At 35.1% G+C, this 27,037-nt stretch overlaps 2 protein-coding genes across 6 annotated transcripts in view; both read right to left on the reverse strand.

Moving 5' to 3' along the window:
* The window catches only part of RABGAP1L (RAB GTPase activating protein 1 like), a gene marked incomplete at its 5' end in the record, with an annotated part of 698,468 nt that overhangs the window by 450,380 nt on the left and 221,051 nt on the right, over nucleotides 1-27,037 (reverse strand). The gene's annotated exons all lie outside the window — the stretch shown is intronic.
* Nucleotides 12,911-14,380, reverse strand: GPR52 (G protein-coupled receptor 52; the record flags this gene model as incomplete). Its single annotated transcript, XM_082833189.1, has 1 exon — nucleotides 12,911-14,380. One exon carries the CDS (start codon nucleotides 14,378-14,380, stop codon nucleotides 13,295-13,297), a length of 1,086 nt encoding a protein of 361 aa, XP_082689315.1. The 3' UTR covers nucleotides 12,911-13,294.

Raw genomic sequence — 27,037 nt, forward strand, 5'->3', positions numbered from 1 at the left:
TTGCTTTATATCCTTTTGCTGTAATAAACCTTAACCATGAGTACAACAATACACTAAATCTTGAGTCCTTCCAACAAGACACCAAATCTGAGGATGGTCTTGGGGACCAATGACAAAGATAGTTTGAGACAACATCAATTGCCTGGATTTACACATTAAAGATGTTTATCACATATGCAGATGGCAAAAGTTTAATGAATATATTAGAAGATACGATGAAGTTTCAAAAAGGCTGGAACAACTGAGCCAAGTCTAAAATGATGAAATTTAAGAGAGATAAAGATAGTCTAAAATTGTGTTTAAAAAAACATGAACTACTGTACATGTAGGGAGAAGGAACATGTAATTAAGTAGGTATGAAAAAGACCTAGGGGATTATTGAAAATAAACTCAGTATGTTAAATGGTAAAATATAACTATCAAAGATATCTAATTTACTTCTGTGCTGAAAAAAGCAGTATGGTATATAAACCAAGGGGAAATAATAACTCCATTATCCTCTGTTACTGGTCATATCGCATACAGAACATTATATTCATCCATTTAAAGAAGAATACATTAGAGCAAATTCATGAAAAAGCTGGTGATGAGCTCCAAAACCATATTTTACAAAGAATGGCTCAAGACTAAGAGAAGACTAGAGATAGGAACAATGATTCTACTAATGTATACAGAAGGTTCTTGGGTAAAATAGAAATGTTAATTTTTTCTATATAATCACAGTGAGAAGAAATCAGAAAGACATTCATTTCAGCTGAATATAAAAATTATTCCGAATCCAAAGTTACCCCAAAGTGCATTCACCTACATTTAAAACACGTATTCAAAGCCTACCAAGTCCACTGAATGTGGATTTTGGACGGAAAAATTCAATTAGAGTAGGTAGCTATATTAAATGATGCCTATATTAAATAATCTTTCATCTCTTCTAATGTACTCTTTTCCATTGCTCCCTCATATATACTCTACTAGAAAGGCAGGGGGAAAGGATTTTGATGTAATTTTCAGTCCAACCAAAGCTCAACTGAGTGGGGGAGAAAAGGAGAAAGACCTCAAAACACAGTTAAGCCAAACAATTAAATTGAATTCAACTCAACAAATAAATGACTTAACTGTAATAGAGAGCACTTGATACTCAGCTCAACAAAGAACTGAGTAGCCTATATACAAAGTACTCTGAGGAACCAGGGCAATGTAAAAGTCAGAACGGGGAGAAAAGGTGCAGACCTACAAGCATCCCCTGCTCCGTAGACATCCACAGCAGGTGTGCCAGCTCCAAAGTGGTAAAGCCACTCACTGGCTCACCACAGCTCCAGTCACCACTGTGGGAACTATACCCATGGTTCTGTGGGTTAGAAAAATCCCAAGTATCAAAACCAGGCCTGGGGTTCTCAGCCCTTAAGAGCTGAAGTCTTGATGTCCACATACACCCCAAAGACACAGGCCTCAAAAGTCTGCTTAGGAAAAGATCCTCCCTCACAGAGGCAGAAGAATACAAGGGGGAAAATGTTCCAGGTCTTTCTCAAACACCAATATAGGCAGCTGTGTGGCACACACCACATGCAATGAATAGGCAATGCTGAAGACAGTACCAATAACGAGACAACAGCATTATCAGAATTCAACATTCTTAAAATAACACCTGGTCTTAACAAGGCAGCAACACAGAGTAAATGGTGAGCTAATAAAAGTGAGAAGATGACCTGAGCTCAAAGGCTTTTTTTTTTTTAATGTTTCTTTAGTCTCTTTTATTTTTTTTAACATCTTTATTGGAGTATAATTGCTTTACAATGGGGTGTTAGCTTCTGCTTTATAACAAAGTGAATCAGCTATACATATACATATATCCCCATATCTCCTCCCTCTTTGAAATAAAGAATTTGAGTACATTGGTTTAAATGAGGCTCAGCAGGCCCATCTCAGTTTTAGGTTTGTTTGGTTGTTTTTTGGGTTTTTTAGTGCAAGGAAGAAAAATACCACAAAAACCATATTAAACAAAGCAACCTCTGTAGGGGCTCCGAGGGGATAAAGTGAAAATCAATTCCTTAATTTACTTGTTAATTAGAATTGCTGCTGTCAAGTTTGTGGTGAAGCAAGGTAGGTTGATAGTTACTGGTATGAAGATAAACCGGCTCACTTCTTTTGGAAAGTAATTTGGCAACATGCATAAATAACCTTAAAATATTTTCATGAGTTTGACTCAGTATTTCTCTTTCTTAAAAATTCTAAGAAAACAGGGCTTCCCTGGTGGTGCAGTGGTTGAGAGTCCGCCTGCCGTTGCAGGGGGCACGGGTTCATGCCCCGGTCCGGGAAGATCCCACATGCAGCGGAGCGGCTGGGCCCGTGAGCCATGGCCGCTGAGCCATGGTCGCTGAGCCTGTGCTCCACAACGGGAGAGGCCACAGCAGTGAGAGGCCCGCGTACCACACACACACACACAAAAAAAAAAATTCTAAGAAAATAATACTAAATAGGGACAAAGTTTTATTTATAAAGATGTTCATAAAAAGTATTCAGTAAAATAGAAAAGTCCTTAAGATATAAATAACTACATTAAAAACTCCTTTACATAGAAGAAGTCCTGGTCCACAGTGGAAAAATGGAAGGGAAAAAAAATAATGAAGAGTTGCTATATCTAAGTATATATGGGTAATGGAATTATGGGTGATTTAGTCTCTATTTTTATCCTTTTAAATATTCCCTGTATTTCCTTAAGGAGTAATATTTCTTTAAAAATTAAAAATAAAAACTAAAATGAATCTTGATTGAGGATGAAAAAATGGAAATTAGCTATGTAGAAGGAATGACAATTAGAAAAGGTAGTATTTTGAGATAAGTTTTCAGCAGTTGGCTATAACTTGTCCTTTTATAGAGTCATGTGAAATTAAAAAGTGCTAATTATGGAAGGGCAAGTTGGTGGATATATAAAGAAGCAGAGACAATAACTTAACACTCAAATTATCTCTATAAGAATCCTTGACGTCTTCCCTTAAAAGTCTTCCAGTCCACTGACTATTCCAAAAAAGGCAACAATAATCCTAATAATCCTTCGAGATCTTTCATTTAAAATCAACTAATGGAAACCTGATAATTTACTATTTTTTAATATCCAGCTTTACATGAAATTTTCCTTTCATTCATCTAGAGAAAAATATACAATAAATAAATTATTATGGTGTTCAGCCAGACTATATGGGTTCAAATGATGGCTCTCCTACCTCTGATATGGAGAAGTACCTAGTGCATGGAAAGCATATATAACTGTTTGCTTTTATTCTAATGAACCAAATGAAGTATGTCTTCAATAAAAGTTTCAAGATCGTTTATTCATTTTCTCACCCATTTGACTAAACCTGAGGAAAACCAAAATTCTCTGACAGGTTAGTTTAAAACACCTTTTGACATCTGACAATGTCAAAAACCATAAAATTCTTTTTGATGTAGGCACTCTTAGCCATGAGTGCAACTATATCCATTAATTTTCTAACATATATTACCAAGAGCCTACTAATAATGTTATATATAAATGCAGAATTATAAACTCTCTTTCTTAAATTTTTTTTATATTTTGGCCGCATGGCACTTGTGGGATCTTAGTTCCCCAACCAGGGATTGAACCCCGGCCAGGACAGTGAAAGCGCCAAGTCCTAACCACTGGATTGCCAGGGAATCCCTATAAACTCTCTTAAGTCATATACATTTTAGAGTTGCATACAAGTGTGGCTCTTACATAGCTAGATCTTCTGTTTCACTGCCTATTAGAGCACTACAAAACAGGCCTGCTTATTTATAAGTGAATCAATTTTTTCAGACTATAAGGTTATCACTTACTGAAGGAAAGTTTAACAAATGCTTTTGATGTTTGAAAACTACATTCAATATTAAGTATTATTGACTCCACATTTAAAGGTAAAATAATGTATGATTATATACATTAGCAGTTGAATAAAGAGACTAGGAAGTAAGTTTCATATGCAAAGAATTTTAGCCAAATAGGAAAAGGTGGAAATATAATAAGTATGTAGATTAACTGTAAAAGGTAAGAATTAATTAATTAGAAAGAATAGTTCTTTGTTTCATTTAGAGTGAGGTAATCAGTTGACAAACCACTGGAATCATAGAGGAAAACTCAATATCTATGGTTTTACCCATATGCTGGAAATTTTCCTGATACTTGGGTGAATCAGGTTGAAATTAACAATCACTCCTCCTTATGAGATCCTTAGCAATGATAAAAGCACAATGTTCTATTACTGTGAGTATCATGTACCAGGTACATATAATGTCTTATATCAGGGGTCAGTAAACGTTTTTCTGAAAGGGCCAAATGGTAAATATTTTAGGTTTTGTAGGACATAAAATCTCCGTCACAACTACTTAACTCTGCCATTGCAGTATGAAATATGAAGTCAGCCAGAGGTTGATTTATAAATGAATGGGTGCAACTATGTTTCTATAAAAGTTTATTTACAATAGTAAGCAGTAGACTTTGTCAACTCCTATCTTATACTATAGTTACCTATATGTGGTCCATCTATCCCCTATTAGTCTATATGCTCTTAGAGAACTGAAAATCTGTTTTACTTATAAATCTCACTATCTTGCATAGAATTTAGTATAGTCCCTGTATAGTTTTTACACAGGAAAAACCTGATAAATACTTAAGGAACAAATGCATAAATGATTCTATTAATTAAAAAATATCAGGTATACATCATATGATTAGCTTAGTAGCAGACAAATTAAAACCTGCCAGTCACTAAAAAAGCCTTCATAAAGTGAGATGCCTGTCACTAAAAAAGCCTTCATAAAGTAAGATTCATCGATAATCAATGACAAATATTAGGGAAAAACTAGTAGTAGTGGTCTAGGATGATACCTGAGTTGGTAGAATATGTCGTCCCCACGTACAGTCCCTGAAGCTACTTCTACCCATGTTAATATTCTTGTCCTAATCTCAACGCTTATACCTAACGATTTCACTCCAATTAGATTTAATCCATATAAAAGAATATTTAATTTTTAATATACTGCATCCCAAAGTTATTGTGTATTTCTCTCAATGATAGTATGTTAAACACTGAACATTTCCTTTCCTTTCATTTTAATAACTTCTCAAGTATCCCAAGGTATCCTCTGAGACTAAAGCATCTAAACACATGGCTAAATATTTACGTCAATTCATCTTTTAAAATTAATCAATCCCTCTAATTCTTCAATCTATTGCATTGTTCCTAAAATCTCTCCCTCAAATCCTAGAAATTAGATAATCTGTCCCCTTGCTTGCTTCCCACAATTCAATAAATTATTCTTTGGACTTAAAAGCGTCCAGGAGTATCTGTAGAACCACAATTCATGTCATATAAAACACAATCAATAAATATGCATTGCCCTAATTTGTTGATATGGAATGCAAACATAACTGGTTAATTCAGACTGCAGTAATTTGAATTTTGCAATGACTCATCTTGCAAACCCTTTTAATGAGTACCATAAATTAAATAGTCATAAATTCTCACAAAAATCTTAAATGTTTAAGGCGACAAACTTCAAATAACTCAGTAGAATGCAGTTATATTCAACTGATGCATATACTTTCGAAGGAAAGGTTTCATCTAAGGACATTTATAAGACAATCCTGTGTTAGCCTAATTTGAGTTCCTTTAATTTTTCTATAAACATATTATTTCATTGAAAGAAAACTAAATTATATATTAATAGGGTTTTAGGTAAAAAACCACTAATTCAGACTGTTCTCTCTGATTCCCTGAGTACTATTTTTTAGACTGTACACAAACATATATGGGACTTTATAAAGCACTGTAGCCAGAAATGTCAAAACCTTTTCCATCATAATGCTTCAGAAAAACCCATCCCATTATGACTTCAACAACATCGCAAATCCATTACAAAGAACATTCAGAACACAAAGTGCACAGCTATGACATGTTTACTTTTCAAAAGCAGTTATATGGATATAGTAGTGTGTTTCTGACAATTCTTCATCAAGGTTATAGTTTTTAAATACATAACTAATACAGTTGAATTCAGTCTATATAGCTCTCAATACATTCTGCAGATGTTTTCAAACTGTTAATGTTTTTAAAAGGAGAGATAAATTTTCATTACCCTCTATGGATAAGAAATTGCTTTAAGAAATATCAACACAATTAGCAGTGCTGAGAATACATCTTATTAAAAATTTCCATGACCTCAAAATCCCACCTTCAACATATAGTCAACCTTAAGGTAATCTTTCCCACTTTAAAAATTAAAAGATAAAATTTTATACGGAATTTTCCTGTATCAACTAAGTCTTCATTTGCTACTCAAGGAAGAAGGGTCAGGTCACTCAACCACCAGCCATCCATAAATACATTATTCAAGAACTTTATCACAGGCAAAACTATTGCCGCACAAGACATATGGTCAGTAGTATCTCTATCTGGTTATGTGATCTTGCGAGGGTCACTTAAAAATCTTATCTCAGATTTCTATATGTGAAATGAGATAGGGCGTACTCACAGAAGCTTTTAGAATACATCTAATTGATAATGACGAGGGCGTTTTACATGTTCAAAAGCATTTTAAGCTTTTTCAAATTTTAACGTGCAGCGTTTTTTAATTATTTCTTAACACACTTGATAGGAGAGGCAGGTCCTTGTCTCCATTTTCCTCATTGCACACAGAATCATTTGAATATATCTCATATTAACATTCCAAAACTAAGACATTATGGGTAATCTCACCAAAGAATGTTACTTCAAATCCTAATAAGTTTTCTATTAAAAAAAAAAGATGTGTACCTTTAACTATGGCAAAGTAATTAAACACTCTACAATGACTACAAATTGAGCATGCAGGGATTTTTTTCTAAGTTTGTAACATTGGCAAAATCATTATAACAAATACACACATACCCACATGCACACACCTTTATCCTGTCCCACAAATAAATGCTACCACAGGATGTCCTGGATTTCGAAATCTATAAAAGTCAATCAAGGTATAGTCCTCTAATAAATTTTAATAGTTTGTTCAATGGTAAGTGTTAAATCACATTTAGAAACTGAGAAAGTAGGGCTGTAAGTGAAGCTGATGACTGAAACAACAGAAGCCATTACAAGATCCATTTAATAATAAAACACTCTAAATGCGAATCTTTAAAATGTACTTTTCCAGGCTTATCTCCAAGTAAATACACCTAAAAATCCAGTAAAGTTTTAAGACCTTGGACATGTAATAAGTGTTTAAAAAAAAACTGTGTTGGGGCAATAGAAGCAGAAGTGTGATAAATCTAATCTTTGGGGGTGTCAAGTTTTTCCTCAAATTCTGTTTGAAGAGAGCAAAAAGTTAAATGCATATTTATTTGTAATTTTTGTTACATTTTAAAATCTAACTTACGGCGAGAACATTTCACAAAAACCTAGATATACAGAAGTTGATTTCTTGCAAATAAGAAACTATGCTTTATTTTGAAATTGGTAACTTAAAGCAATTCTAAAGACAGAATTTTGAACCATCTTTTCCTTGCCAAAATAATAAAATTAAGAAAAATCCAAATATAATTTAACTTGTTAAAATATTAAAACAAGGATTTTCAGGATTTTTTTAACCTGCTTCTTCACAAATTATATTTTAACCTTAGCAAAATCTATCATTTATAATATCAATTTTACCAATTTACTATTTTTAATTATAAAACTCCTGGAAGAGTAAATGGAATAATCACTGTGAAGAGGCTATTTATTATTATAAAATGTATAATCTAATACCTATTTTAAACTTCAAACTCTATTAGAAACATAAGTAAATGTTTTAAAACTGTATTTTACACAGAGTAAATACACGCACACTTGCTTGTGTCAGGCATAACCTCAGACAAATGCACTGGTCATCTCTTGCTACAGTCTGCACTGCATTCAAAGATACATTTTAAATTTTAAAGAACAGGCTATATAACTTTGTACTTGATTTGTTGTATGTGGGCCTTCCACCTAAAATAATGCCACCACTTTGAATTTATAAAGTATATCTGGGCACTTTTTATCAACATCATTTATACTTGCTTAAGTAGAAAACATAAAATTAAGTAGAAAACAGTAAAACTGGAGTCAAATTTCTAAAGTCAAAGATAAATGTGATTTCTCTTGCATAAAGGAGCATTTGGGGAAGTTTTAGAATTTAAGCAAATATTTCCATTCAATAAATTCTACCATTATGCACTATGTTTCTTGATATTTATCACCAACATATTTTAAAACTTTACAATCTCCAAAACTAATCTGGTGGTCCCATTTACTATAGTGAAGATACTGATATCACATATGCCTTTCTGCTATCAGACATAACAGACTCCTGCTGAATTTATTACTCTGATTTTCTTCACCTTCATAGGGAATCATAAAAACATAGAATAAAAGTTACCATTAAAAAGTTATAGATATGATCTTTGGGGATGGGGGACTGAAAGCAGAATCTTGCCTATCTGTGAAATGCAGTTAACACACCAGCGGGACCCTATTTCCTTAATGCAAGGTCATCCTTCTGTTATTTAAAGATGTGAAAAATGCTAAAAGGTGCCATCAACGGTGCATTAAAAAAATGGTGCAGTAGAAAAGTGGTAGGTGATTGAGATCCCTTTCAGATTCAGCAAATAACACTTCAAACTGATTGTGCTGAAGCAAAATTGTCAAGGACATCTAATATCATAAGCAGAAGGGCATCAAACTTCTCTAAAAATTTTACGTGAAATAGCAAATATTACACAAGTCAGAAACTACATAAACTGTCTTCAAAAGAATATAGTATTGAGACAAAATTGGATAATGTTACTTGTAGGATCAACCAAGCTTTTGTGAAACATCAAAATATTTTTTAAACAGTCAGCATTCTTTTTAACAAAACAATTTTCCCATTATAACGTAAGTAAACGCTCACTGTAAAAAACTTTTAAACAGATTAATAAAGAAGAAAACCTAATCACATCACTTTTAATATTTTAAAAGACAATCATTTACACTATTAAATAAAGTTAAAATATTTTAAATTATAGAGCAAAACTAGCCCTGGATAAAACTTTCATATATAAGAAACACTGAAAAGGGGATTTATATTTTTTTCTTTTCAAGTCATTTTGTTTTCCTTAGTGTCTATATATTTGGTTGATGATTATGCAACTTTCTACATATCCTTCTAATCTTAACGTTTTACTCAGGTAAAAGAGCAACTTTTGGAACCTATACATCAGAATAGAGCATCAACTCAGTAACATAATCTCCTGTGCGTTGTGATGGTCCTACCTGGACACCAATGATGCTACGCTCAGCATGTTATACAAGCAAATTCCCCACGTCTTAATCTTCTCTGTTTATCGCATATTTATAACTTTTTCACATCTAATGATTAGCTTCCAGGGTAGGGAGAGACAGAGGAAAGTCATTTAATTTAAGGCAGCAACATCATTTCTAATCTTCATTATAGAAGATACATGTAGAGCGAATCTATTTATTAATCTTTGTTTTTTCAAGGTAACAGGTACATGACAAAATACCTTAAATTCCATTTTAGTAAATGAGGAAAACTAAAATGTGAAGACAAATGGCAAGATATTCCTGAACAACGCTTTCCTTCTATTGCCAACCCGATGAAAGAAAAATATTTAAGCATATTTAATACAATAAAGTAAGGAGGTAGGTTAATCTCAGAATCATTCCTGTCTCATCCCATCATCTGCTTGATGGATGTCTTTAATCTCAAATGATGTCTTCATGTATAACTATTCCTGGAAAATGAGCTTTCAGAGATTGTGGAAGTTTTCTACATTTAAAAATATCTGAGTTCAGGCCAAAATCTGAGTTTAGACAGGTTTGGGAAAAAACGCCGTTTTAGAAAACTCTAATTGTTATAAAATACAATTTTCTTAAATTGCAATTAGTGATCTTTAAGTTGTGATGGCAATAAATCTGGCATCCACAAAGATGATAAAACAGGAGCTACCACATTCCAAATACTTTCTATGTGTCAGGAGCCATGCTGAACACAGAGATTACTTTATCTCATTTAGTCCTCAAATCCAGCCTAGTAGGAAGGTACAAGTCTCTGGATCTTCCTGATGAGAAAACTGGAGACGTGGAACATTCAGTATTTTTCCTAGGGCTAAACAGCTTATGAGGGCCAGGATTTCAGTGCAGGTTTCACAAACTAGTAGGTTATAAAGCCTTCCAACACTATATAACTTTAGAAACAATGCCACAGATAACAGAACCTTTAGTAATAGACTACATCATCATTGTTTGGTTGTCATTTATAACCAAATTGGATAATTACCATAGAATACAATATAATAAGAATAATGGTTATGCTTTCTATTCTTAAAACATATTCATCTAAAAGACAGAATAATTTCAAAATAAGTATTATTATATAAACACATATTAAAATATGTCAAAAGCAAGTTAAGTGGCTTGCCCTAGAGTTGCACATGAAACATTAAAATAAATGAAGAATCTAAACTGAGAACTTGCCTTCTAGAGGCTCTCCTTTCAGCCTAAAACAGAGATTTCCTTCTCCACTCTTCTCCTTCAAAAAACATTTTTTTCAATAAGAAATTTATAGAGACTTGAAAAAGATATTCAATGAAAACTTAACAAAAATGAACAAAAGTAATGTCAAGGGAATGTCATGCCCCAGGGTTTCAGTTTGATTGAAGACTAAACTGGTAAGTGGGGGCTTACCAGATTGCTACTTTAATAAAAGAGATTTTCAAGATCAAGGAAAAAGATATCACAAGGAGAGACCTGAAACGAAAGATTTAAGTGAGAAAAAAAGAAAACTCAAACAAGTTCTGTAGGGAAAAGGTATAGACAGAGGTACAAAGGTCTGGAGGCTTTGGGGGGAAAAGGCAGCACAGCATAATGGTTAATTGAGTGTGAATGAACCTCAACCACTGATTAATTGAGTGACTGACTTTGGATAAATCACTGTTCTTTGGTTTCCCCATCTTTAGGATGGGGATAAAAACAGTACCTATCTCCATGGGTTGTAGTGAGGATTAAATGTTTTCATATATGTAAAACTTCACACAGTGCCTGGCATATAATTATTGTTATTAACTACCATGAGGAAAAGCCAGAAGAGGAAAATGCAATAAACACAGCCTCAGGTTTTCTAACTATACTTACACACCAAACTACAGGATCAAAATCTGATTCCCAAATAATACATATAATGTTCAAAGTTCTATTTATGCCACCTGAAAAGTCAGCAGCATTATGTTTCCTTGAAGTTTGTTTTCCTTAAACGGGTCTGAACTCAAAAGGCACATTTCAACTTATCCAAGATGTCAATGGCAAACGGGATGAGAATTAATGTAAACAACCCAAACCACAAAAATGTGAAACAAATTTTGATTCCCCAACAGTAAACTCTTATTCTAAGTGTTTTATTAAACTGAAGCAAAGTCTGATTTTGAATACGTAGAATACTGTTTTATTCTTTATTTTAAACCTTCCTTACATGTTTAAAAATATACATGGGCTCAGAACAACCTCAATAAAATGATGACATTTCTTTTACTAAAAGACCTCTGAAGTCAAACCACCAGTGTGCAAACATGTTTGGCTTCCAATTTGAAGAGTCATAGGCACATTTCACTAAATGCATTTCATAAAATAAAGAAATAAAAAATGCTGAGAAGAAAAATACTCAGTAGTTTGATATAAATTTTAAAATATCTGTCAGGCAGGAAACTTATGGTAAAAAAAGTAAGATTTAGATGTTTTAGCACTTACACCTGCTTCACTACTAATTTCCCAAATGCTGTTTTGCTACATCTAAACCCCTGACAATTTACTACACAATTCCATGTAGTACACTAAAAAATAAGTTAATTTAATCTCTGAATATGAAAACAGATCATTACAAAAGAAAATACTGACAGTTCTTACCTGTATTTGATAATTAAGTATATTTTATTCTCAGCATCACTAAGAATGCAGCTTGGTCTAATAGAAATATCTAAATAACAACTACACAAAAGTATTTTTCTCTTAAAAGAAGTTTTTGTATATTTTTGTCCAATGTTGATGACTTAAGCAACACTGATCTATATAGTGTGCTAAGAAGACATTAGGCACAGATCACATAATGTAATTTACATTTTCTTTGTTGTAAAAAATATAGTATGTGCAAATGCATTACCATACAAATAATTAGCAGACACAACAATAAGCTTTGTAAATCTAACACAAAAAGGTTAATATTTTACTCTTTAGAAAAAAAAAGGACACAAGTATCTTTAAGAGCAATACCTCACTTTTGAGTGAGTACTCTGCATCTGCATTAGAATTATCTGTGAATTAGCTTAAAGAAAAAGAAAGCTTAACTATAGCCCCTGCAAAAAACAAAAAGACACCACTTTGGGCACATGAACTAATTCAAAAGAAAACAAATAAAAATGTTTCCCAAAGCCATTAAAAATACTTAACACAATATCTCAAACAACCTATAGAATGCTTTTTTGGAAGGAATAAATCATTCAACATTATGACTTTTATATAGTAGATTCTTTCATTAGCTAAGACACTTCTGGATTAAGGTGCCAAAGGATGCAGATCAAGAAAAATGGAGAGAAAAAAAAAAGCTGTTAGGAAGGAGGAGGGAGCATAATTTTACCCAGAAGAAACAAAAATACTGTTTCTTTTTGTTCATAGCAGAAATTTTGTGCTATGGATACTATAAAAACACAAGCAAAATGGTTGTGTGGCAGGTAATAAAATACAATGCTTACTATGCATCCTCCATGGAGAGACCGTTTAGGGATTGTAGATAAGTGAGTTTAAACAAGTACACTTTGATGCAAAAAATTATACTTTACCACATATATAATACGTAGCATTTTTCTGTAAAGGGCAATTTATGTAAGTAATTTCCACAAACACAAAGAGAGTGAGAGAGACAGAGACAGAGGAGAGAGTCCAGTCCCAGAGAGAGACAGACGCCAGGGGCTTTGCTCACGCCCTGTGGAAGATCTGAGGTACTTTTCCATCCTCAGTGTTTGATTTTGCCTATTACTGCACATTCATACTCACACACTACAATTATCTCACGAGATTACCCTCTACACATCCTTTTCTTCAGGGTTTTTTTTTTTCCATGAAAAAAAACCTTTAGTCCCTTCCTCTCATAGTCAACTATTCTAGTAAATATTTCTCTAGTGGCAAATTTCCAGATGAAGCAAGAATACAATCCCAAACTACTGTCAGACTACATTTGATTTACTGTGTGGTTTTCTTCAAATGGAGCAGGAATTAGCCCGTTTCCTAGGTTGGGGGTCTCGTGCTTCCTGATCCTTCACACACATACAAGACGTGCACATTGTCTCGGACAGTCTTCGGAGGCCTAGCCGGAAAACACTGTTGGAGAGGCTGTATATTACACAGTTACAAAAACTATTACTTATAGCAAGCCAGGTTGTTAGGAAGGACAGTGTTGGATTGTCCAAGACCCGGGAGCTTTCTAGAAGAAAGTATATGATATACGGGAGCCAGAGCATGTAAAACACACTGGTTATCCGAAACAAAACCATGGCGTAGCGACGGTCAGGGCTATGCCCAGTCTCTCCAGAGGCAGCGACTTCATGGCTAGGGAATCGGGCCCTCCGGTCATTTATCTCTTTGGTGTGCTGCCGGCAAATTGTGAAAATGTGGAAGTAAGTGAAGCAGACAACAAAGGCAGCAGGAGCATAAAGTAAACAAACAATAAAGCCAGTAAAATAGACACTGGTGAGCCAAGAGGTGGCACACCATTCAAAAATGTCACCGTGGTAACCGGGTTTCCCCCAGCCAAAAAAGGAAGGCAAGAAAATTAGGCAAGAGTAGATCCAGATTAAAACAATGCAAATTCTCAGGCGACAAGGGGTGACCAGTTGATTGTAGGAAAGAGGCTTGGTAATTGCAAGATAGCGATCCACACTTATGCAAGCAAGACATGCCATAGAAACACTTTTTAGAACTGAGATGATATATCCAAAAACCTGGCAAGTCAGTGACTCGTGGATACCCGTGGAGTAGTGGAGAAGTGAGAGAGTAGGAACCAAGCAGGTAACTCCAACGAAAAGATCAGCATATGCCATTGTCTGAATGAAATAGCTGGTCGTATAATGGTGTAAGAGTGGAGCACAGTGAAAGACAAAGATGACCGTTAAATTCCCAGCAATGATTAGAAATGTCAGCAAGACAATAACAACTGTCTCGAAGATGCAGACGTCCACCGCACTGTAGTGGCCAAATCCAAGTGGGCAAGAGTGACGTTCGGACACATTCAAAATGCCACTGCTCATGTTCAGGATCCTCCATTCAGTCCACCTGGATTCATTCATGGCTTGGAATTAAAAGAACCTGCAGCTCTGGCTACAGCAAGCAGGTGCCCTGCCTAGCATCTGCTAAACTCTGCCCATGAGTGTCTCAGAATCAGCTTCAGTAGACAGTGGCAGCGCTTCTGTCACAGCTGAGCATCCCAGGGAGTACTCAAGTCTCTTCATCAGCCTCAGTGCAGCAGTAACACACCTCAGCTTTGGGAGGGGGGAGGAAGGGGGATAAGCTAGAAAGGAGGTGAAAAAAAGGTCACCGATTAGCTTCCTCCGGTGCTTTCAAACAACTTTTTGCAGACACAAGGCACTTCTAGAGAAAATGGACTTTTCAATAATACCTTGCACTATGAAAAATTAAATCTGTAAAAGAAAAAAAAGCAATTGCCAAAGGAAGAAAAGCTCTTGTGGGCCGTTTGTTCTCCTCAGAAAGGTAGTTTCTTAGGGATCAGCTCGAAAGAGTGAGAAAAAAACCTTAAATAGGCTCAGGCTTCCTGTTTCATCTGTCAGGAGAAATGGATTCATATTGTAGAATTTAAATAATTAAGATCTCAGATTTGGTTGGAAAGCTAAGAAAAAGTTCATTGTGGCAAAGTGTGTCTTTGGCTCAGTTCAGGGTTTGATGCTGGTGGGTCAACTTTATGATCCATTTCTCTCTCTTTTCTCTCAAAAGCTAAGAACCCCCTTCTCCAACAAGATTAATTCTAGAAGACTCATCTCTACTGGGGCACAAAGGAGCAGAACAGCAGTAATGGACTCCAGATTGCCCTGTAACTCTCATAAGAGAAAAAAAGCATACTTCCAGTAGAGAAGATAATACACAATGGGTCAATACTGACAAAATATGAAAAACTTCTGAAGTTTTAATTCTGCATGCATTTTTTGTAAGCATTCAGATGAAAAGAGTTTTAGTCCATTACAGTTCCTGGTGCTACCACCAGCATCGTAATTTATACTCCTTCCTTTTCAAAAGGAAAATAAAATCATTTTTGCTATTAGTTTCAGCATCAATAACTGAAAACAACCTTCATTATCTGATACACCACCTTCCTTATAATGGAGCATGATCATAAAATATACAGCTCAAAGTTATTTCTCACCTTTGCAACCACACCTATATCTCACAAATATGTGTAAATATATATGAAATTTAGACAACAGAAACTTTCCTATATGCTCTGAGCTTCTGACTAGAAATGCTGCCATTATTTATTACTTAGGTATTTCTAGCAGGCTTTCTAATCTATATTGCTATATCTTTTCTGTTTTCATTAAATGATTAACACATTAAATCATTACTTCAACTAAACCTTTTCAAAGTGGAAAATTACCTTGTTTGTTATATTTGCAGTTATATAGCAGCCATATGTTAAGAAAATGCCTCTTCTAGTTCTGTGTTCTATTTTGAGCAAGTGCTCAATTAATGCAGGGGCCATTAGATAGGTTATAAGATGTTCTTGTTTTAAAATACTTCTAAAGCATCAAGATGAGTTTAAATCCTAGAGTTTGAAATACTGAAAGACTGGCAGGATAGAATCCATCCAAAATGCTTCCAAGGTCATTCTGATATGAGGTTAACATTTGTCAAAAGTCTTTTTTAAAGTACAGGCATTTCAGAGAGTCTCTTGTCAGTCTTTGCTGTCATACCTTTTGTAGAAAGAACATGCGTTAGAAATAGAAACATTTCCTTCAGGAACAATGCAGGAGCTTAACAGAAAGCATTCTTCTTAAAGTTATTTTCTTGTGCACCACCAAGGCATTCAGGGAAGTCCTTCTTCTTTTATAATAATAGCCACAGGATATTCCTCCTTGCACATTCCTAGTTTCACTTATCACAAAATAGTTCTTGTTACAGGAATAAAACAATGCTTCTCACCTACATTCACTCTTATCAGCTGCTAGGCTGGGCTGCTTGATTCAGAAGTCCGATTTACTGTGATGCAGTTACCGAGATGCTGTCGGTGTATTCCTCACAGTCTCTCAGTATCACTGCCTCCACCTGAACCGAAGCCCTGCTCCTCCTCCTCATCCTGAGCTGATGCAGAAGAACTCACCATCAGAAAGGTGACTCGGTCCTCCTGCCCCAATCAACAGCACAGCCAATGGCTACTGCAGCTGAAACTGTCACTAGGTAACAGTTGCCAGGCACATGCAGGCTTATAGACTTACTCGGCAAGCTCCGATCAAGATTGACAAAAGAACACAGTGGAACTGACCGATCCTTATAACATATTAATGACATGTATGAATTTCTAGAGGTATTTTCCTTATAGCATGTGTAAAGATTATTTCCTAGGAGCAGGACAGAAAAAAAAAAAAACCCTGAGATACACCTTTAAACCCTGTAGAGAAACTACCACAAGGTACTATGACACTAAAAAGTCAGCAGTAATCTAATGCTCATTGGCAGAAAAAACCTATTAATTATTAAAAATCGTCTAAGTCTTCATGAACTCAAGTGATAGAGCTACTATTTTTACTCTTTAAAATATATTTTGATTAATAGAAGTTATTTTGTAATCTCTCCAATCCCTGCCACACCCACACTAAATTGCTGAATCTGATGTATTTAACTGTACAAACAAAGCATTGGAACTAACACCTCTATACTAAAATCTATTTGCTGGAATATTTAAGATCAAATATGACCTCAGAAGAGAAGACATTAGAAATAAATGAATGAATGCTTAATAGAAAAAGAGTCAAAGAACTTTGTCATACAGTGCTTGAGCTACTCATACCCAAGTCAGAAGAAAGTAATTAAGCTCATTTATATAATGGAGGTTAAAAATATTTCCATTTGGGGCTTCCCTGGTGGCGCAGTGGTTGGGAGTCCGCCTGCCGATGCAGGGGACACGGGTTCGTGCCCCGGTCCGGGAAGATCCCACATGCCGCGTAGCGGCTGGGTCCGTGAGCCATGGCCGCTAAGCCTGCGCGTCCGGAGCCTGTGCTCCGCAACGGGAGAGGCCACAACAGTGAGAGGCCCGCGTACGGCAAAAAAAAAAAAAGGAAAAAGAAAAGAAAAAAATTTCCATTTATTTTGACTTACTATAGACAAACATTCACTATTTTAAAAATATTTCTTATGGGGTCAGCAATTTTCTTAAAGTAACTTAGAATTACCTTACACATTATTTCAGAATTGAATCAGGAAATTTGAGATGAAAATGGATAATCAACACTTAGAGCACATTCTATGTGCCAAGCATTATGCTATATGCTTTACATTTTTGTCTCAATAAAAATATTAAATCTCTATGAAGTAGATACCCATCATTATCATTTTCCAAAGGAAGAAAGTGGGTACCTAGAGAAGGTAAGTATAACTTGCCCACTATTACAGAGCCATGAAACTAGGAATGAAACAGATCAAAATTGTCATTCTTGGGCTTCCCTGGTGGCTCAGTGGTTGAGAGTCTGCCTGCCGATTTAGGGGACACAGGTTTGTGCCCCAGTCCGGGAGGATCCCACATGCCACGGAGCGGCTGGGCCCATAAGCCATGGCCGCTGAGCCTATGCGTCCGGAGCCTGTGCTCCGCAATGGGAGAGGCCACAACAGTGAGAGGCCCGCGTACCGCAAAAAAAAAAAAAAAAAAAAAAAAAATTGTCATTCTTAACACCATTTTGATGAACTCCTCCTTCATTCCCTCTTTTTTCCACTAGAGCAGCTAGTCAGGAAATGTCTAAGAAGAATTATTTTGGATTTCAAAAAATGATTTCTAAATAATAATAAATAATAGATCTATTCTTTCCTCCATGTTGAACTGCCTTTCAGGAAGATCATATTACTGTTAAAATCTTCAGGGGGTTAGGTGGAATAAAGAATGGAAGCATATTGCTCATTACCAGAAAAGTGTATGAAATAAGTTAGAATAACAATCTTAGAATGAGTACCATATTGAGATTTGAAAGTAAATATTTAAATTTAATATAAAAAGGCTAGAAAGTCCTATTTTACAGGGAAGCATTTTGACTTTTAGGGTTACATAAAAGCATGGAAATCAAACAAGATTCTATTTAACTAAAACTCTCTTTCACAATAATAATAAATATTCAAAATAAAAATTACAGGTGATAAATATTCATGAATGTAGACAGTTAAATACGAAGCTTTACTATAAAACCGTTGAAAAATAAAATGCTATTAATTAAAGCTACCTCATCACCAAAATAAAAAAAGAAATCCTTCTAAAAGTATAGACTGTGCATTATTTTTCAAGTTTTGAATCATAATATTTTTTAAATCAGAGAAATGGCAAAAAATATCATTTAGGGAAATTCAAATACTAGATTACTTTTTTTTAAATTTTTTTAATTAATTAATTTATTTTTGGCTACATTGGGTCTTTGTTGCTGCACGTGGGCTTTCTCTAGTTGCGGTGAGCGGGGGCTACTCGTCCTTGCGGTGTGCAGGCTTCTCATTGTTGTGGCTTCTCTTGTTGTGGAGCATGGGCTCTAGGCGTGCGGGCTTCAGTAGTTGTGGCACGCAGGCTCAGTAGTTGTGGCTCAAGACTCTAGAGCGCAGGCTCAGTAGTTGTGGCGCACAGGCTTAGTTGCTCCACGGCATGTGGGATCTTCCCGGACCAGGGCTCGAACCCGTGTCCCCTGCGTTGGCAGGCAGATTCTTAACCACGGCGCCACCAGGGAAGTCCCTAGATCACTTTAGTTTGACACATTTATTTCCAACAAATAATCACTGATAGGGATTTGAGTCTAAGAATACCGTAAATAATCCCTAGTTGTACATGCTGCCACAGGTATATGATAGTATGAGAGGGAGAGTTTAAGAAGCAATAGCTTTGACCCACCAAGTTTCCTTCTTTTCTTCTACCAACTTCAAAAAGAACAGTTTCAGGAGTTCAAACAAGATAATTTTCTTCTTTTCTGAGACTGACATTTTTTACTAGCCCCTCACTTTTCTTCCTTTCCATCCTTTTTTCTGATCTGATTATAATAGAAACTAATTTATAATGTGAAGCTCTAATAACAAGAGCATTAATATCATATTTACACAGCTCATTACATAAAGCACTCTTTGTTTTTATATTATGCACAATTCTCTTCATTTTAGGGGTCATTAGGTGTTTTATTTTTGTCATTCTTATTAGTCATTATCAACCACCCCCCTTCTCCTTTCAACTGTTGAACACTAGCTGTGAAATATCTAAGAGGAACCATTATTTGGAATTACTTCAGAATTACTTCTAAGAGCTAAAACTGTATAACTTCTTGAGATGATACATCACAGATGTTTAATTTTTCATTTATACCTTAAATATGTTTTATATGTCCTTTTATATGTATCAATATTTCATTATTAGTCATCTAAGCAACTCAAGCAACTGCTCAATAGGATCTAAATAGCAAAGCAAGAGAGGATCATTAGCCACTGACGGTAAATAGGATAAACAGTAGGCAATGATTATCAAGGAGAAATGAGCAACCAACATTGTAAAAAACAAATATAGGGTAAAGTAAAAGGTTTTCTAAAGGTACAAAAAGATGTGTGGATTCAGAATTTATTTCTTCAACTATTCCTCCCATCTGTTAACTTTTCTCCACCTCCACTACCCTAAACAAACTAGCACCATCTTGTGTGTGAACCACTATAGTGGCTTCCAATCTGGTCTTCCTGAGTGGTCTGTGGCCTCTCTTCAATCCATTACGTGCAAAACAGGCAGAATAACCTTTCCCAAATGCAAATGAGATGATATCACTCCCATTTAAAATACTTCAGTGGTTTTACACTGCCCTTAGGATAAAATACTAACAGGTCCTATAAAATGTGGTCTCCATATATCTATTCAATCTAACTTCTCTTCTACATTATTTAGGATTAGCTAAACTGGCTCTGCCTCCCTCCACTCCACCCTTCCCCCCCCCACACACACACACATCTGCTATGCTCCTTACTGCCTCAGGGTATTTGAACCTGCTGCTTAATATGCCATCACATTTCTTTTAGTTAATTCAGATACAATCTTCAGGCTTCAGTTCAAATACCACTTCCTCAGAGGAACCGTCCTTGAATTCCCAGATTAGACCAGATTCCACACATACCACAGTTTATAGTATATTTTCGTTCAGTTTTGTCTTCCTCACTGGATTGCAAGCTCCATGAGGGGAAGAACATCTGTTTTGTTCCTCATTATATTTCCAGTGCCTACACTACAGTGTTGGGCAAAGAATAGGAGTTGAACAAATAAGTGTTTAGTATAATGTTAATATAAAAGCATACCAAATAGCTTGACGAGTCTATAAAAAGACAGAAAAACACTAATAACCAGTTTTGTGAAGGTCAAATATGCAAAGTTCCTTGCAATCCCTTGTATGACATACAAGATTCACAAGAAAGCTATAAAATACATGACCAGATTGCAGGGGGAAAATAATTAGCCTCCTAATATATTCAAAGTAAGCACAATATTATTCATCTATACCTCTACCTAAACCCAATTCAATATGAATATTTGACTACTGATTTGAAAAATCATATCTAGCAAGAGATAATGATTACTTACCTATCATTTTAAGAATGTCAAATGCTGCAAAATGCAGTGTCAATGTATTTTAAATGTACTATCAAATGTAGTTTTAAAGCAACTTGGTCTAAGTGCTAAGGAAAAAATAAACTCTCTAAAGTGGGACATGTTACAATCCACTATTTCATGACCCCTCAAGAGCAGAAAACAAGTTTGTAAGTTAACTTAATTTTATTATGAGGCAAGTTATTAACAATTAAAAATATTTAACAAATGTTAAGTTTATGGCACTATAGAAGAAAACTTCCTCAGCCTGACAAAGATACTATATGGGAAAGCCTACAGCTAACATGATATTTAATGGTGAAAGAGTAAATGCTTTCCCTTTAAAACTGGAAACAAGGCAAAGACGTCTGCTCGCACCACTTCTATGCACAATGTTCTGGAGGTCCCAACCAGTATAATAAGCAATATAAAAAAATAGTTAAGCAATACAAGAAAAGGATGACATGATTGTATACATAAGAAATACGCCCGCCCCGAAATCCCATTAGAACTAATGAGTAAATTTTGTCATAATACAAGGTCAGTATACAAAAATCACTGCATTTCTATATACTTGCAACAAACAATAGTAAATGAAATTTTTAAACAATAAACTATTTACAACAGCCTCAAAACACAGAAAATATGAATAAATTTAATAAAAGACATGTAAGACCTCTATCCTAAAAACTATAAAATGTCATTGAGAAAAATTAAAAGGTCCTAATGGAGAGATATGTCATCTTTATGGATTAGAATACTCAATATTGTTACGAATATTTGTTTTCCTCAAATTGATCTACAGATTTATTGCTATTCCAATTAAAATCCAAGTAGGTTTTTGGTAGAACTAAGAAGATTCTAAAATTTACATATAAACACAAAGGACCTACGATAGCTAAAACAATCTTGGGAAAAGATTAGAAAAAAGTTGGAGGACTGGTACAACCTGACTTCAAGACTTACTATAAAGCCACAATAATCAAGATTGGCATAAGGACAGGCAAACAGATGACTTAAAAGAATAGAGAGTCCAAAAATAAACCCATAATTGCCAATTGAATTTCAATAGACTCTAAAACAAGTCAAGGTAAAAAGGAAATTTTTTCAGTAAAGGGTACTAGAAAATTTTGAATATCTGGAGGAAGATAAACTTAGACCCCTTTCTCATACCATACACAAAAAATTATTTGAAATGATCACAGATCTAAACATAAAAAATAAATTATACTTAAAATTAAAATTCTGCTTTTCAGAAGATGTCATTAAGAAAATCAGTAAGCAAGTCAAAAGACTGAGAGAAAATACTAGTAAAACATATATCCTACAAAGAACTTGTATCCAAAATACATAACTGACTCCTACAATTTGTTAATAAAAATACAAATAAGTCAATCAAAATGGAAAAATACAGATATAGACACTTCACAAAGGAAGATATACAGATGGTCATTCAAGAAAATGAAAAAGTGCTCAGCATCAATAGTCATCAAGAAAAGACCAAGCAAAATCACAATGAGATACCACTATATACCCATTTGAGTGGATACAATTAAGCCACTGATAAACACTAAATGTTGGTAAGGATGTAGAACAACTGAAACTCTCATAAATTGCTAGTGGTAATGTAAAATGGCCCAACTTGGAAATTTTTGAAATAGTTTGGGAGTTGCTTATAACATTAAACAAATCTGCCCTATGACCCATCAATCCCATCCAATAGAAACAGAAACATATATCTGTAAAAGACTTGTATAAAAATGTACATAGCAGCTTTATTTTTAATAGCCCAAACCTAGAAACAACCCATACATCCATCAACAGGGGAATGGATAAACGGGAATGTGATATGTCCATACAATGAAGTTCTGGAACAGGCAAAACTAATTTTTGATGAAAGAAATCAGAACATACTTGCTTCAGGGGTGTGTGTGTGTGTGTGTCTGTGTGTGCGTGTATGTTTACGGGCAAGAGGTATAAGGAAACTTTCAGGGACGATGGAAAGATTTTCTATCTTAATAGCTGTGGGTTATATGCATGCATATGTGTTGAACTCACCAAAATGTTCACACTTAAGATCTGTGCATTTCACCCATATGTAAGTGATAGCTGAAGAGAATGATAAAGATGACTGCATTTGCTTTTTTCAAGTGCCCCCATTTCAGTGCAACACCATCAAATTAGAGACCTAAATTACTTGAGTGCATTTTAAGGCATTGCCAGGAAATCATAAATATTGATGTTGAAAAAGAAAAATATCAGAATCCTCAGAAGCAAAGTCCCACCAAGAATAAGGGCTACTGAAATGTCTAAAAGAACAGATACTGCTGGACAGAATAAGTACATTTAGCCCGTGTCTACTTTCACAGTCTCTCAATCATTATACCTGACTCATGGCTCACTGTTTGTACTCACAGACACAACAGCCCAGATGCAAGTGAGACACTGAGTGAGAAAAGACTTCTTATTAAATGCCAGTTATACAATACTCTGAGACTACCTTAGCTAGCTGGGGCCTAAGACAACTGTCTGAGAAAGCAAAACCTTTGAGAGAATCCACTATCTTTAGTCAATCACAAAGGAAAATGGACAAAGAAAATACTAATTTATGGGGATGTTTAACTCTTAGTGGGGGAAACCCTCAAATATAAAATATATACTTAAAATCAAATTAATTGGTCAAAAATAGTATGCAGAACAATAAAATAAAACCATGCACTGTATGATCTTTCCTTCCATTTTCCCCAAGTTATGTTATTACCTTTAATAAACATTTATTTAGTTTGAAGACTAGGAAAGACTGTGACTTAGAGAAGAAAATGTAGGCTTTAGAATGAGCCAGATTTGGGTTGGCACTGGCTGTAGCACTTATTAACTGTGAGGCCTTGGGTACATCATTCTCTCCACATGTCTCAGTTTCCATCTGTAAAACTGAGATAATAATACTTAACTTCTAAAGTTGGTTATGAAAATTAGTAATTAAAAATAAACCAGAAAAAGCATATAGCAGTTGTTCACTCAAAGCTCACTGATAATGAAGTTAAACATATTCTTTACTATCAACAGGCTTTTTGTTTAGTCATTTCTCCTTACGAAACCACACCCACAGTAACCTGTTGAGATTAGGAAATTTAAAACAATACTTTCACTTTTCTCTTGAGTTGCCAACTCCCTCAACATTCCTTTTAAAAAGTACATTCTTAAAAGAAACACACTGGGCTTCCCTGGTGGCTCAGTGGTTGAGAGTCTGCCTGCTGATGCAGGGGACACGGGTTCGTGCCCCGGTCTGGGAAGATCCCACGTGCCGGGGAGCGGCTGGGCCCGTGAGCCATGGCCGCTGAGCCTGCGCGTCCGGAGCCTGTGCTCCGCAATGCGAGAGGCCACAACAGTGAGAGACCCACATAAGAAACACATTATCTGAACCTGACTACACACCTTAGGAAATTTATGTGATTAGCAACACAGTAATATAAGAATTACCAAACCTTGGGCCATAAAAATCTCAGTTACATGGATCCTGCAATTCCCAGATAATTGAAGGTTTCTCTTTTTTAATTTTTTAAATTTTGTTTTACTTTATACAATTTTACATTTAAATCTTTATAAGATGTATCATCCACTCCTCTCCTTCTTAAATTGAGAATTCTGAACATAATTTAATGTTTGCCTGGTAGGCTGGGATCATCACCGTTAATGTCAGTTAGAATACTATCTTATAACACAATCATACCTTGGATTCAATATATATGTCTATTGAATCAAGAGAGACTTTAACTTCTACAAGTAACTAGGTACCTAGATAAGAATATATAGCTCCCTATATTTCCTGACTCTATTTGCATAGAAAAGAATACATAGCTCCCTATATTTTTGACTCTATATAAATATAGCAGTACTCTTCGTTCCTCTTCTAATTTGCTATCTTTAATTTCTAGAGGATTAAAAATCAGAAACTAAGCTTATAAGAATTTTTTATCCAAGAGTAAACAGAAGTACTTCTCTATGAGTAAAGTGTCATAGCTCAGGTCTGAACTGTCAGTTATTTCTAGGTAGGTGAGGTGGTAACTATTTTAGTAAGGCAACAGACATAATAAATACACCTAAAAATAACACAGGAAAAAAGGAAATTCCAAGCTTTCTTACATCTTTCATGTAAGAGCTATCAATCATTCATGTTCTTTTCTTACTTTATACAACAGCAAATCTGGAAATTAAATTGTTTAAGAAGATTTTTATATCAATGAAATCCCATCAAGTATTAATATTATCTCACAGAATGGGTTCAATACAGTTACCTCCCTTTAATTTTTGTACAATAAAAAAAATAGAGGGAAAAGTTAAACCTTAAAACTTTTCCTGGCAAAGTCTGTTAAAATTATATGAAAACAGAACAGCACAAGTACATTTTAAATAATGGGTTCACATTATAGGAAAGAAATGTTGATTCAAATTCATTTTTAATTGAAAGAGATTTTTCCCTTATAAAAGAAAATTGCTATTTTTTTAAGATATCTTATTGTTATGGCAACTGAAGTGCTAAAAATAATAAAGAAATATCAAAGTTGTTATAGCAACTGGAATTTTAAAAAGCCATGAAGTGTAAAATAATCAAACCTTTACTTGGCTTGAAATGCAACATCTATGACTCAGTTTTCAAAAGAAAATTTGAAGTACTCATGCTCTTGTCTTTATAAGTTGTCTCTGCAGTCCAAATTAAAAAACAATAAATGCATGTTGAATTAAACTCAACTATTCAGAGTTGGCACAAAATCTGGATTTTCTGATACTCTAAATTGCTTCTTACCTCCAGTCTTCACTACTCTGACCTAGAAAACACTAAAAGTGGGAAAAAAATTTATTCACTGCCAAAGTGCTTTGCCCAGATGCATACAATTAGAGTTCAATTATTTAAAACTTTATTGAAGTCCTACTGCATGCTAGGTATTGTGCAAGGTTCTGGGACTTTTTTTTCACAGAGTTCACAGTCTAGTAGAGAAGAACTAAAACAGGTCACCGGGGCTTCCCTGGTGGCGCAGTGGTTGAGAGTCCACCTGCCGATGCAGGGGACGCGGGTTCGTGCCCGGGTCCGGGAGGATCCCACGTGCCACGGAGCAGCTGGGCCCGTGAGCCGTGGCCGCTGGGCCTGCGCGTCCGGAGCCTGTGCTCGCAGCGGGGGAGGCCACAGCAGTGAGAGGCCCGCGTACCGCAAACAAACAAACAAAAAAAACAGGTCACCATCACTGAAATGTAAAGTGCAATGAAGGAATATAATGAGATTATCAAGGGAAAATTCATAAAGGTCCTTCCTATAAGCAGTGGTAAGATCTTTGAAGGATTTAAACCATGAGGTAGCATAAATTTATTGTTTTCTCAGAGATGCCCATATTAAGAAATTAAAACTTCAGATATACGTGCTTTACATTAGAAAATCAAGATAAGTCTTCACTTTCACAGTTTCATTTGCTCCTTTCTAATAACTAGCGACCAAGATTCAGGTAACAAATGTAGTAACATATGGTGCTAACATAACACATCTCTCCAGCATTTATGGACTGAAGAGAACTGGCCGGGAATAGACTCCATGATACCCCTGTTTTATTTGTATCCATCTGCTTTTCAGCATTTGCCCGCTAAAACCATCGGCTTATTTTTAAACTAGCAGTGATTTATCTTGTGAGCTAGTGATGACGACTTGAGAAGTTCAGACTGGACTCAGTGGGAAAGAGAGCCATTATTTGCCTTAGACCTAGAAAGGGAGAGTTGGTGTACCTGTTGGTTAGTAAAGCCTCCTGTTACATATAATATATATAGTCTGATAACTCTATAGAAAGAGAATGATTACAAAAGCACAAACTCTTCCCTTACCTACCTTACCCAGTAAAGAAAATGACTACTGATGACCACTACTGTTTTGATCCTGAGGCCAATAAAATTCTATTGCTTTTTATTAAAAATAAATGTTATGATCATTTACATGAATGATCTGTAATATCTTGTTTTACTCTTAATCCATGCTTATTAGCATTTTTCAATTTTTATTTCCACAACAATCTAAAAGTATTACTAGAAGTAGATTCTGATAATCTGACTGCTATCTCATAATTAAGTATTGTTATGCTAACAATGAGATAAATCAACCTCT

This window comes from Leucopleurus acutus (assembly GCF_964270905.1).
Source record: "Leucopleurus acutus genome assembly, chromosome: 2".
Taxonomy (NCBI): Eukaryota; Metazoa; Chordata; class Mammalia; order Artiodactyla; family Delphinidae; genus Leucopleurus; species Leucopleurus acutus.